At 62.2% G+C, this 13,177-nt stretch overlaps 2 protein-coding genes across 2 annotated transcripts in view; one reads left to right on the top strand and one right to left on the bottom strand.

Moving 5' to 3' along the window:
- Positions 1–5,684, top strand: part of MORN1 (MORN repeat containing 1) — a 49,909-nt gene extending 44,225 nt beyond the window's left edge. Inside the window, exons 13-14 of the mRNA XM_013970254.2 lie at positions 2,613–2,659; positions 4,615–5,684. Of these exons, the coding sequence (XP_013825708.2) occupies positions 2,613–2,659; positions 4,615–4,802 (235 nt within the window). The 3' untranslated portion in view covers positions 4,803–5,684. The remainder of the gene's footprint in view (positions 1–2,612; positions 2,660–4,614) is intronic.
- LOC108637782 lies at positions 6,494–12,171 on the bottom strand. Its single transcript, XM_018060486.1, has 3 exons — positions 11,048–12,171; positions 7,362–7,444; positions 6,494–6,626 (listed from the first exon to the last, which is right to left on the bottom strand). The coding sequence occupies exons 1-3, from the start codon at positions 11,599–11,601 to the stop codon at positions 6,556–6,558; spliced, it is 708 nt and encodes a 235-aa protein (XP_017915975.1). The 5' UTR covers positions 11,602–12,171; the 3' UTR covers positions 6,494–6,555.

Raw genomic sequence — 13,177 nt, forward strand, 5'->3', positions numbered from 1 at the left:
CATGTAATTAACTGGACAAGATACACAACAGAGCTAGAGACATTTCACGTTTGATGTTGAAGGGCGGGGATCCATTGCAGTGGGAGCCCCCAGTATGCTGCCCCCAGAGTCTCCAACTGTGGCGCAGGAAGGGGATTCAGGCAGGTTCAGGAGTACCCCCGAGGGGAGACACGGAGTGGGAGGCCTGGAAAGCCAAGGCAGTGAGAGTTTGCTGGACGGGAGCCCTGGAGAGGAGGGAGCCCTAGATCTGTGCTCTGCATGAGAGGATCAATTGTGCCGGAGGCCAGGAAAGGCCCACCAAGAGGGTCAAAGGGAGTCATGCCCAGAACTCAAGCAAAATGTGAAAAGTGGGGGCTCATTCTGACAGCCAGGCTGAATTTACGGAGTGTCGGCATAATACTCACAAGGGTCCTACCTTACAAGAATCAAACTTTTAAAGCAGTGTAACAGCATTGAGGATATGTACAAGAATACAAAGTATCCAGCCTGCAAGAGGGTAACCCCAGTGTCTGGCATCTTTTCAAAGATCACCAGGCACGCAGGGAATGCAGGAAGGCAGGCCCCATAATGAGAGTAAAACCATCAATCAAAACTGAGCCTGAATGACAGAGCTGAAAGAATCTGTAGACAAAGACGCTGGACAGGTGATAACTGGACAGGACACGGAAGGTACGAAAAGACAGAATCAAACGTCCGGAGGTTGAAACTGCAGTGTCCGAGGGAGGGGTAACAGCTGTAAAGAGGGCAAGTGGATCCAAAGTGAAACCCAGAGAGAAAGACATGACCAGACCCAGTAAGCCAATCCTGCTTACTGAACCCTGAGACAAAAATCAGAGCTTCCAAAGTGATGTGGTGAGGAGAAAATGGAAAAAATATTTGAAGAAATAATGGCCAGAAGTTTTTCAAATTTGATGACAACTATGAACCCACAGGTACCAGACAATGAAGAATTCCAAGCACAAGAAACAGGAGCACAAAGACTCTAACCACAGGGCGGGGGATTGCAGGACCTCGGGGTACACCCAGCCCCTCCCGCATCCCTCCCCACCCCACCCAAACCTGAGTCACAGATCTTCCCCATGTGCTTTCCCCCCGACCTGGGGTCCAGGTGGAGTCTGAGAGGCAGCCTGTCAAGTGTCCCAGCTCCAAGCCCTCCTGATTCCAGTGCTGTGTACACCAGGGGGGTCCAGTCGGCACTTCTGGGCCCAGACAGAACCACCACCTCACACAGCGCCCAGGCTGCAGCTGTGCCCGCGGGTCCACGAGAACCGTCAGTTAACCTGCACCTCCGGCAGCTCCTTCCTGACTCTGCCTGTTTTCTTGAAGCCCTGGGGGTTCTGTAAAAACTCTCAGGATTCTTGTAACCCGGTTTATTTCTCTTAAAGCTGGCAGCCTGACAGGCTCTGGTTATTCTTAGAGCTGAATTATTTATCTGCCTCCCCTCCTTACCCGCACTTCAAAATCTTTAACGTGGCTCCTGGGTCCAAGCCAAGGCCCATTTTCCCCTACTCGAAAATAATTTTGAAATCTTTTGTCTTTAATTTTTTATCACCCAAACCATGTATGTGGTATCGAAGCTTGGCACGGGGTCAGAACTTGGTGGGTCACCAAGCCTGTGCAAGGAGGCCCCCCCGGGCTCTGAGAACAGGAAACCGCTGGCCAGGGAGGATGGGTGGGCGTTGCCTGGTTCCCCCAGGTCCCTTTGGAGGATAATTTGGGGCAAATAATTCAGGATAATTCACACCTCGGACTCTGCCTCCCAGAGAGGATCCGGGGTGGCCATCCACGCGTCACCGGCTCCCTTGTCCCCCGAGGATGCTTGGGGGCCCTGAGGGTCTGACCTGGAGGAGAAACGGAGGAGGCGGCCAGGAGTCAACTGGGCGCAGGGCCCCATGTGGGCAATCTGCATTCTCCTGGAGACGATGCCAGCTGGTCCTTGCCAGGGACACAGCCGGGTCCTCCTTGGGCAGGTGATCCTCCCCTGCGGGCAGGCAGGGTGAGCCTGTCACACAGCAGAGCAGAAGCTGGAGCGGTTGAGACAGACACACTGAGACTGGGCCTCACGGGGAACAGCTGCAGCAGCTGCAGCCACAGGTGAGGGGCTCCAGCCCTCAGAGGTGTGGGCCCAGCCCCTCCTGTCTTCACCTGCTGCCTCTCCTCTCCCGCCTCATGTGGGGGGTGCCAGTGCCCCAGGGCCCCACGCCCGCTGAGTCCTGGCTACCGCTTGTCACTTCTTGCTGGAAAATAAGCACAGCTCTCACATCCCCTCCACACAGACGCCACGTGTCCTCGAGGCCTGCAGCTCTGGCACCCACTTCTCAGAGCTGCTCCTGGATTCTGCATGCACAGCGCCCGTGGGGTGGACAGGACCGGGTTTGTCTGTCTCCACCTCCATCCGTCCATGGGCATGTCTGGGATTAGACGGTGGGGTTCAGGGGCTGAGGGCCCAGGGGGTCCCAAGCCTCATAGGGACACCCCCCCAGGTGCAGGCAGAGCAAAGAGAAGTTGAGGACAGCTGGTCTGCGGCCACTACCATCCTCAGGCCTAGATGCCAGAGGCCCAGACTCAGGGGCCAGGCTGTGCATTCAAAGCTTCCTCCTCTCTCCCCACAGGCTTGATGGGGCGGCCAAGGCGGAGCCGGCAGCAGAGGCCTTCCCAGGTAGGCAGGCAGCTCGCAAACATGGTCAGGTGGAGCATCCCCAGCTGTCACTCCACCATCCCAGCAGAACCTTTGTGTCCACCCCTGAGCACATCATCATAAAGGGCAGCTCCGGGGCTCCGTGTGGGCCCCAAGGCACATGAAGCTGCCCCCAACCATGCTCTCTGGGCCCTCCGAAGGAGCTCCAAGAGGGCCTGGGCAGGAGGAGGGTGTGCCAACGGGCTGAGGGTCTTCCCAAGCCTTGGTCCCCTCAAAGGACTGCATATGCCAGGCCAGGGTACCTCCCGTCCCCTCGGCCAAGGTGAAAAACCCTGGCTCCTGTCTCTAGGATCCTGATCAGGAGGCCAGTAGGCCTCCAGGTGTGGGCCCCCCCAACCCCTTGTGCAGCGGTGAGTGCTGGCAAGCCCTGCTGTCTGACTGCAGCTGGAAAGGCCCTGTGCGGGGCACGGCCGGGGGTCCAGGCAGTGCCCCCATCTTTCCTTTGGGCTGTCCCAACAGCCACACACACCTACCAACCAGCCAGTAGGGTCAGCACCAAGGTCACCCCCAGCAGAACCCTAGGACCCCCACATGCCGAGGCGGCGGTGGAGAGGTTGCCCTCCCACCCCCACCCCGTGCACCACCTGGGAGAGGCTGGCAGGGACAGGCTGGACGTCCAGGCTGTGAGGGGCGAAGCCAGGTGGATGGCTCTGTAACGTGGGTCAGGCCAGGCCAGGCCAGGCTGGGCGCCGGGCCCATGGCAGGACCACGTGGCGGTTGGGGCCAGGCCTCGGGTGGTTTCTGAGGCAGGCAAGGGGGCCCCCGGCCAGGCCTTTCCCATCTGCTGGGAGAAGGGCGGCCTCAGGAACAAGGTCAGCTGAGGGCTAGGACTCGGCTCTGAGGCCGCTCCCCCACCGGTCGGCGCCCTCAGCCGCGGCTGGAGTGGCTGCATGTTCCCGGGAACACCTAGAAACCGGCTGCTTGGAAACACTCTGCGTTGCCATGCGCAGCGTTCCTCCAGGCCCGCCAGGGAGGCCCGGTGCCCTGGCTGCGGAATGTGGGCCCCCTCCCGGCCCCCCGGCCCCCCAGAACCGTGATTTCTTCTGAAGGAACTGACTCAAGGCTGAGCAAATTCCTGCCAGCCCCAGAGGCCTTTTCTTGTCTGCCCCAGGAAACACGGGGCAGCCACGGGCCCCCAGGCTGGCCTGAGTCGGAGGGCAGCTGCGCAGCCAGGGAAGCAGCCTGTTTTCCAGGCCCGGGTGCTGGAATGTTCCCTGACGGTGGGAGCGGACTCCCGCGCCCCCTTCGGCTGCGGCTGCATTCCTGGTGGGAGCCCCGGCCAGCCCGGCGAGCTTTTTCCGCGCTCCGGTGCCAGCCCCCGCGGGCTCGGGCGGGAGAGGACGGTTTCCACGGCAACCTCACTTTCTGTTATTTCTTATTTTCTTTTTTATGGTTTCTCCAACTTTGAAGCTCTCCAGACAGTTTACAGACTATGGAGGAAAAGTACTTCCTTCTCTCCCCACGTCCCCCATCAGGCGGCCCCCCACCCCACCCCCAGAGCCGCCCCTTCCCACAAAACAAGCCAGACAGCCATGTCTTCAGAGGCTAATTATTTTTAAAAACATTCTAGAGGAAGTTAATTATTTTTCTCCTAAAAAGATAGGAAAGTATTTTCTAAAGAACCCCTGCCCTAAGCCACACGGCCCCACTGGCGGGGAGGGGAGTCCTTGAGCTGGTCTGCGTCCCTGGTGTGGCCCCCACTCCCGCCCTAGGACATGGAGCCATCACTGGGCCTGTGTCCTGAGGTGGGAGGTGGCTTCACTCACCCCCAATGCACTTACTTAGACTGTACCCCCAACACCCCAGGAAGAGAAAGGCCTGCCGCCCTAGACCAGGCACTGAGCCGGGGGCCCTGAGGGTGGGAGCCGAGGATCTGAGGGTGGCAGGAGCTGAGTCCAAGTGCCCGTCTCTTGCAGGCGAGTATGTCATCATGATTCGCGATGTGACCACCCCTCCATTCCTGGGCCACACGCTGTCCATGGCCTTCAAACACCTTCGGGTCTTGGCAAGGGGGGCAGGCCAACAGCCCCATGTCCCCAGTGAAGACCTGGAAGCCCTGAGCTGGAGGGGTGCCCAAGACTCCCGCCACTGGTTGAGCCTTTAATAAAAGGCTCAACAACCACTTCTGAGTGCTAACCAGAGGGCGCGGCCCCTGCCTGAACACCCAGAACCAGGCCGGCTCATCTGGGACTCCCAAGGCTGGGCGGGTGTGACCAGTGCCCTTCTCCACTGTCTCGGCTTCACTATCCATGCTTTCCCCGGGGGGAGCCCGGGCCAGCCAGCGCCTGCTTCCCACCATCCCTGCCCTGGAGGGCGGCTCAGGGGCCTTCCCAAAGCTGGGGGCCACGACCGCTCCCAAATGGGAGATCAAGAGGCCACGGGCTGGTGACTGGGTCACACACTGAACTGAGAGGCCTTGTCTGCAGGAACCACTTTTCAGATGTTACAGCAGCCTCTGAAATGCACCCCGGGGATAAGCCAGGCCTGGGGGTTGGGGACAGAGGGCCTCCGAAATGCACCCCCGGCGGATAAGCCAGGCCTCAGGTCAGGGATAGAGGCCTAGCACACCGGGAAGCCTGGGAGCAGCCAACCCCCTACTTGGGGCTGACCACACCCCAGCCTCAGACCCAAGGCCTCCATCTCCCTGCATCCAGAAAGGATGAGCTCACCCCCATCCTCTCACCTGACCATCTGCTTCCTTCACTGAATGGGGGAAGGGACACCCAGAGCCCTCTGGTCCTGGCCGGCAGTCACCTCCAGGCCAGGGTGGACTGGCCACTGAAGCTCCAGCTGCCGTCTCCCATCTTAAAGGCCTTCCTGCCCATCACCCTCCATCCAGCACCCACTGCCCTCCCACATGTATGGTCGACGCCCTCCTTCTCCCCCATGAGCGCTCTACCCGACCTGTGAGTACTCCCAGCAGGGCCCCTGGCTCCTCTCTACCCAGCAGGCCCCATGGGGCTCCAGATATTACTCTCGGCCCTGGTATGCCCCACCCCACACCGCCCCCCCACCCCCCGCCTCAGCCTTGGGGCCCAGAGCCCGGTCCCTCCTCCAGGTTCCTGATCTCTCCCAGACACATGGCCAGTAGAAATGGTGGGGCAGCCCCCTTGGGGGGGTGTCCAGGGCCCTTCAGACCTCACTTGCCCCATACCAGCTCCTCCTGCTTCATGGAGAACACCACAGCCTTTTGTCGTCAAAGCCCAAACCATCAGCACCCGACTCTGTTCTCTAGCTCTGTGGGTCACATCCCTGCCCCTCCCCACAATGACCCTGTGGGCACTCAAGATGCATCAGCAGCACGATCCATCTCACCCCGACACCCCTCCCCAACACAAGGGGCCACTGGGCCACATCGTGACCAAGACCGCAGGCCCAACCAGAGCTGGCACCCACAGCTCACTGCCCTGGCCCCCACGGCCCCTGCTCCCTGCAGCCCTTCAGCTGAGCCAGGTACACTCTGCCTCACGGCCTCTGCATGTGCCCTTCACCTGCTTGGCGGGTGAAGAACCCGCCTGCAGTGCAGGAGACCCCAGTTCCATCCCTGGGTCGGGAAGATCCGCTGGAGAAAGAAATAGCAACCCACTCTAGTATTCTTGCCTGGAGAATCCCATGGAGCCTGAGATGAAGCCTGGGAGAATCCCATGGAGCCATGAGGTCACAAAGAGCACTACTGAGCAACTAACACTTTTCTTTTCTTCACCTGCTCACAAGACCTTCCTAGGTCACCTGCTCCAAAGCCTTACCCCACATCCAGCAATACCGCCCCCCACCCCCACCTCTCTCCCCCCCTGCACATGTTACGGGCCAGCACCCCATGCATCTCACACAGGAATCTTCCAAAGGCCAGCACTTCTTCAGTTCTGTTCACCAGCACAGCTCGGCACCTGGCGAAGTGTGTGGCCTACAAGAGGTGCCCGGAAGGTACCTGTAACCAAAGGGTGGACATGGAACACGCGGCTGGTGCAGCAGCCACTCTGTGATGTGTCCAGAGGCACTGAAGACAAACAGGCAGAGAGGTGTGCAGGACAGGGCGGGAGGCAGAGGACAGCTGGAAGGACAGGCAGAAGGCAGACAGATGGAGGGATGGTGGGTGGGGATGGGTGTAATTATGGACGGATGGATGCGGGAGGCAGGTCTGGAGGAGGGTATGGCAACCCACTCCAGTATTCCTGCCTGGAGAGTCCCACAGAAGAGCCTGGAGGGCTATAGTAGTTCACGGGGTTGCAAACAATTGGACTCAACTGAAGACTAAAACCACTACTACGCTACCGTGGGATAATTATGTTCTCACATGAAAGGCCAGACGAGTCTGATGACCGGAACCAATCCAGTCATGTCCTTGGACCCACCCATCCCTTCACCATTCCTGCTTGTCTCTTAGTAGGTTCCCACACAATTTCCCTCAACACACCTGCCTCAACACAGTCACAGCTAGCAGCAGGGAGCAGCTGGGGTGGAGCTGGTCCCCCTGCAGGACCAGGTGACCTCCGCCTCTGCTGGGCTGCAGCTCCCAGAACAGGTGGGGCAGCTGGGCACTGAGCCCCCAAAGGGCTAGCTGTGTGACAGCCAGGGAGAAGAAGGGGGTCCAGGAAAAGGGGGGCTTACCTAGTTCTGAGGCTGAGAAGTGGGGGGGCTACTGGGCACCCGGAGCAAGCCGTACCTGCCAGCCTCTTTCTGTTCCAGGAGCTCAAGCAGCAACTGACGATACCAGCCTGGTCCAGCCGGGCCTCGGCCTCTGAACATCTGTTAGGAGAGGATAGGCCATGATGTCCCAGCGATGAGGGACCTGTTGTCCCCAGAGGGACCTGTTCTCAGGCAGCTCTGACTCCTGCGTCGTGCCTGGGCCCCAGGAGTCTCTGTCCTGCTCAAAGTGCATAGAGGTAGCTGGAGGGCCTGCAGGATGGAGTCCCCTCCAGAAGGGGGTGCAGGTGAGGTGCAGGGTAGGGGGGGTTGCAGTGTCCACACTTGGCTGCATGAACGTGGGGCCAGGTCCCCCGCAGGACCCCCAAGTGTGGGGCCAGGAGCCAAAGGGCCACATGCCCCTAAAAGCCCCGAGACCACTTCCTCCAGGCACCGCAGTCCACCTGGCCCGCCCGAGACAGCGAATTCTCTGCAGCTCTTTCTGCTCCTCAAGATGAAACCACATTTCTGTCAAAAGGAAAACAATGAAAATGATGTTTCAATTTAGAAAACAAAAACGCTGGAAACAGAAGCAGCTGCTGTTTCCCGCATGCCCGGGTCAGGAGGCATCTTCTCGGGTTGAACTCCAAGCCGGCATCATGGTTTCCAGTCACCAAGCCCAGGGCCACAAGCTCAGGGCCACTGTCTCACTAGGACACAGGCCTACTCGGACGCAGGGTGGGGGCTCCCCACGTGGGGCCCCTGCAGACTTGGAGCCAAGCTGACTTTTCAGTCGGCAGCCTCTCCAAATGCAGGCCAGTGAAACCTCTATACTTTCCAAAGCCTGAGAGCAGGGGTGGCTTGGAGTCTGGGAGGAGGGGGAGCCGCGGCAGTTCTGGTCCCGGGTGAAGGCACTTCCCCTGCCCCACCCTGTGCCCACCCCCTGGCAGGAGTCCTAGGTGGGGCGTGGGCACCGCTCCTGGCCAATGCACCTGAGCTGATGACCAGCAGGTCTTTTAGGGGCCACGGCCTCAGAAACCCGCTGGACTTTGGTTAAAGGGGTGGGGGAGCTGGAGGTTCACAGAGGTACTGCCCCTACCCTGACAGGACCCCCCAATTCTAACACTGTGTCCCACAGACAAATCTATACAAAACCTGAATTCTCAAAAAAAAAAACCCACAAAATAGAGAGTCAGCAGCGACCAGAGGTGCTGGCCTGACCATCATGTCAGCTGGAGGAGGAGCTGGGTAGGGAGAGGGATGGTCCTGAGAGGGTGGCGTCCAGCTTGGACCATGAACGGCCAGAGCATCAAGACGGCTGGACTCCATCAGGCCTGCCTCCCTTGGATGGCTCTGCTTCTGCCCCTGGCCTGAAGACCCCGGGGCCACCTTCTCAGAGGAATCAGGCCTCCTGGGGTCTACCACAGGCCAGGTGGGCCCCCAACCCACCCACCTCCATGCCAGGGTGGGGTGCAGGCAGACAGAGGTGGGTGTAGAGGTACCAAGAGGCTGTCCCCACGTGCCCCACACCCCAAGGAGGGCACCTTTCCCCCTGGGGCCTCAGTGTCCCCCCTGGGCCCTCCTCCTGCTCTCTGACTTCTAAAAGGGTGGCAACATCAGCTCCAGATGGTCCACTCATGTAATGGACATTTACTGAGTGACAAGCATGAGCCTGAGCCCTGAGTCAGGAACCACTAGAAACAGAAAACACCTTCCTTCCTCGACTGAAGTCTAGAGCCACAGACAAAAGACGCACAAAGAGATGAGAAAGGTGGGGGCACCTGCCCTGTGTCCAGCCCACTTCCCTGCAGAGCCTTGGCAGGCACGGCCCCTCAGACCATCAGCAGCAGCCTAGCAGTCAGCACAGGACAGAGCCTGGCACAGGCAGCGCCTCCTGGCCTCCCCTCCTACTGGTCTGTGGGTCACCCGGGATGCTGCCGGGGGAGGCCTCCCGTCTCTGCATCCTGGACAGGCTTCCTAGTCTTGGTGCCAGGCAGGTGGCGAGGCCAGCTGTCCACCACAACCTCCCGCCACCCCAAGCATGTCTTCCTGGAGGGTGCAGGGGGACCAGCCCCCAAGTCTGGCTCCTGTGCAGTGTGGCCAGCTCACTGCAGACTCGAGGCACCCTGGGAACCTCGGTCCTTGGGGCATCAGCAGGGGTCTCTGGGCCTATCTCAGCCAGATCACTGGGGCACACGCCAGCTGCCCAAGGCTTCTTCCTTCCTGTCCCATCCCTACAGGGCACAGCCAGCCACTGAGGACAGCCTGGGGCCTCTCCAATGGAAGAGCCAGGATGGGTCGGGCACAGGGGACCTCGGGAGGTGGGTGGGTCGTGGCTCCAGTAGGCCCTCTCCTCAGACTGGAAACTGCCTCTGCCCCTCAGTAGGCCTGCGGAGCAGCCGGGGCAGGCAGCGAGCCAGGTGGTGACCCGCACTGGCCACAGCAGCCCCCGCCCAGGCTCCTCTTGGCGGGAGGCCCGAGGTCTCGAGGCGCAGGCGGGTGCCCACTGCCACGGCCAGGGACGTTCTCTGGTGGAGGCTATAAATAGGACTGTCATCAGTTGGAGGCAGCCTGACCGCGCGCCAGATGTACAGGACTGAGCAAGCAGGCCAGTCCTCCCACCGTCCTCCTGGTCACTGCCCACAGGGGTGTCATCCCCTTCGTCCTGCTCCCCCCTACCCCGACACCAGGAGAAGCCCTCCCACGGATGGGGCTGCAGAGCCCAGCAGAGTGGACCAGATGGGAGTCCTGCCTCCAGGATCAGCCTGGAGGAGCGCTGCCCAGCCCCCAACCCCTCAGTGCTCCCTGGCCCTCCAGGAGTTTCTCATCCTGTGGGCTCATCCTTGGTGAGCTCCTCTTGAGGACCGCGCTAGAAAAGACGGTGCAGACACGAAGGGCAACCATCAGGCAGATGCCAGGGTCAGGGCTGAGGTGCACCTGGGCACCAACACAGATGCTGATTAGGCAAGAACCTGCTGGCCACTGGCACACTGGAGGGCTGGGGAAAGAGCTGGCCGGCTGCAGTGAGCTGGTGAACGGCAGGAAGCCAGTGGGGTGAGGGGTCCATGCATTGGACAGTGCCAGAGAGAGGTAAGCCGTGTGGACTAGGGGGTTACCATCCTGATGACCGAGAAGCTTGGGGACAGAGAATGGCCTAGAGAAAACCAGGAGGGAGTGTAATGCAAGGGTAGCAGGTCACTGTGGCCTTCTTTCTTCCCGTCCTTCAAGGCCCATTCCACCTCCCACCCACGCTGGCGGCTGGGGTTGCCCCTCCAGAAGAAGCGCTCAGCCGCCTGGCAGTGACTAGGATAAAGTCCGGCCTGGATGAGGGACCAGGATGCGGAACACTGCAGAGAAATGGGGCCCAGGGCCTGTACTGAGTGGGGCTCGGTTGTTGGCACAGGGACACTTTTCCACACCAGTGGGATCGCGCTCCCAGAATTCAAGGGGTTTAAAAGGATCGGGTTTTCCTTCGAATCTGGCATACTAGGCAAGCGACGCCCCCGTAGAAAAACAGCACCCAAACAGCTGAAACCTCGATTCGAATGCGGACCCCTCCCCGCGCTAGGTGGGGAGCTGCAGTTCCCACCTCCGCCGCTGGAGGTCGCGCTGACCCCCCCCCACGCCGGACCCACCAAACCTAGCTGCACTCAGACGCGTGGACACGTCAGCGCCCGTCCGCCCCCGCAAGGAAGACGCTCAGAGAACGGGGAGCCCCCACCCTACCCCTGAACGAGGGCTCGCTCCAGCGCAACGTGCCTGCGAGGCGCCTCCTCCCCAGGGTACCCCTCTCTCTCTCGCCATCCCAATTCTCCCCCGCGCCTCGGACGGGAGGGGGTCACTGTGCTCAGGACGCGGTGGGAGAGCGCACTTCCTGCCGCCCGCCCCTCTCCTTCCCCAGCTAGCGCCGCCTCCAGGCCCCCGGACGGCACGCCCAGGCTGCGGAGTGGGGGTTGTCGCGGCCCGCGCGGCCCCAACCCCGGCCCGAACCTGATCCCGCCCCTCGCGGGGGAGGGGGTCGATCTCTGGGCGGCCGGGTACCGCGCGGCCCCACCCCCGATGCCGGCGCAGGCGTGGAGAGGAGGGGGCTGGGCGGGGGCGGGCCGCCCCGTCGTAACCCCTTCGCCCACCCCGCCCCACGGCCGGAAGCGCCCCCGTGCCCACCCCCGTCGGAATCCGAGGCGGACTGAGCCCCGCGCCCCACGCCGGGCAGGGGGAGGGGAAGTGAAACCGGGCAGCGGAGCCTGGGGGACGCGTCGGGGTTTCTGCAGGCGCGTCATCGGAAACTGAGGCCGCGGGGCGGGGGCGCGGCAGCCGCGCGGCCCTTCCGGACCCGGCCGCCAGCGTTCCCGGCGCCCCCGCCCTTCCCGGGAAGCCCCTCGGCTGCGGACTTGGGCGCATCACGCGCCCCTCCCCGGCTCGCAACAGCCTCTCTGGATCGCAGAAGGAAGCTTCGCGGAAAGAAGTGGGGGGAATCTGCCTAGTCCCCAACTGGGGCGTGGCCTTCCTGGGGCGGGCGCAGCCCGCCCCCCAGGCTCCTGGCACCGCCCACGGGGGGCGCACAACCTCTTGGTGACTCACTCCGGCGGTGACACCCACTCTGCCTGACTCACTGGGCGCCGTGCCCCATACGTGCATCTCGGGTTCACGTTATGCACCCCCATCGGTGCGTTTGCGGGGCATCTAAGACCCGCGTGACTTGGGAGGGGCATTCTGGGGTGCCTTGCAGCCTTGGGGTGTGTCCAGCCTCTGCCCAGTAGGGCGTGGCCTCTGTACCCGCCGCCCTAGACTCGGCACCGGGAACCTGGAGCCGCGCGCAAGGGAGGTGGCAAAGGGGCTCAGATTCACCCCAAAACGGCCTGCAACCATGCCCCCCCAACCCGGGCCTGCGCACCCTCCCCAGCCCGGCTTCCGGCCAGGCCGGAAGAAGCAGGAATTTGGAATGTTTGGAACCGGAGTTATAACTCTCCCGAGGCTTCTCCGCCCCAGCCCGCCTCCCCACAGAGGGGGCGGGGCAGGGGCGGGGCCTAGTCTGCCTCCGAGGAGGGGGTGGTACTCCAGGGCTGGGGGCAACCCTGGCGTCTGGCCGGGTCGCGATCTCACGGGTTCTGGGGTAAACCCAGGTCGAGGGAGACCCGGGCGCCCCACGGCGCTGCCTTCCGTCCCGGGCTCCCGGCCCACCGCCTCCCTCAGGCCCGAGGGCACAGCAGGGTAGGGGTGCGCCCCGCGTCCTAGCAGGGAGGCCGCACTGGGCGGAGGAGCCCGGACCAGCTGGGCCTCCCGGCGCTGGGCGTGTCCAAGCGGCCGCTGTTTTCCCGCCGGGGAAGCGGCCGTGGGGCAGGCAGACGCGCCCGGTGACGGGCCGGTGACACCTGCCTGGCGCGCCGGCTACTGCCCTCTGCGCGCAGCAACTCCCCTCCCCGCCGGCCCGACCTTGGCAGGGAGCCTCCTCCACACACCACCAGAGCCTTTTCTGGGACTGTTTTTTCTTAGAAACAGGAAGTTGGGGTGTGGGCCACACGTCCCGCAGGTCAAGGCCCCGCCGTCGGCAGAGCATGGTGGAGGTTTGGACCAATGGGAATGCGGCAGAGCATGGTGGAGGTTTGGACCCATGAGAATGCGCCACCCTGCCTAACTCCTGCAAGTCTCGGCGCCCGATGGAAGCCCAAGGGTGGACGGTGGGAGAAGAGGGGAGGGGAACAGGAGAAGCAGGGCTTGGCCGCCCGGTTCTGCTGCCCACTGGGCTGTAGCCCCACCTCCGGGTCACTCAGCCTGTCGGGGCCACCTCCACGAGGGCAGCCCCAGGCGTGTGGAGCAGGGGTACTGGTGCTCTCCTTCCGGCCCCGGCCCTGCCAC

This window comes from Capra hircus, chromosome 16, assembly GCF_001704415.2.
Source record: "Capra hircus breed San Clemente chromosome 16, ASM170441v1, whole genome shotgun sequence".
NCBI classification, from domain to species: domain Eukaryota; kingdom Metazoa; phylum Chordata; class Mammalia; order Artiodactyla; family Bovidae; genus Capra; species Capra hircus.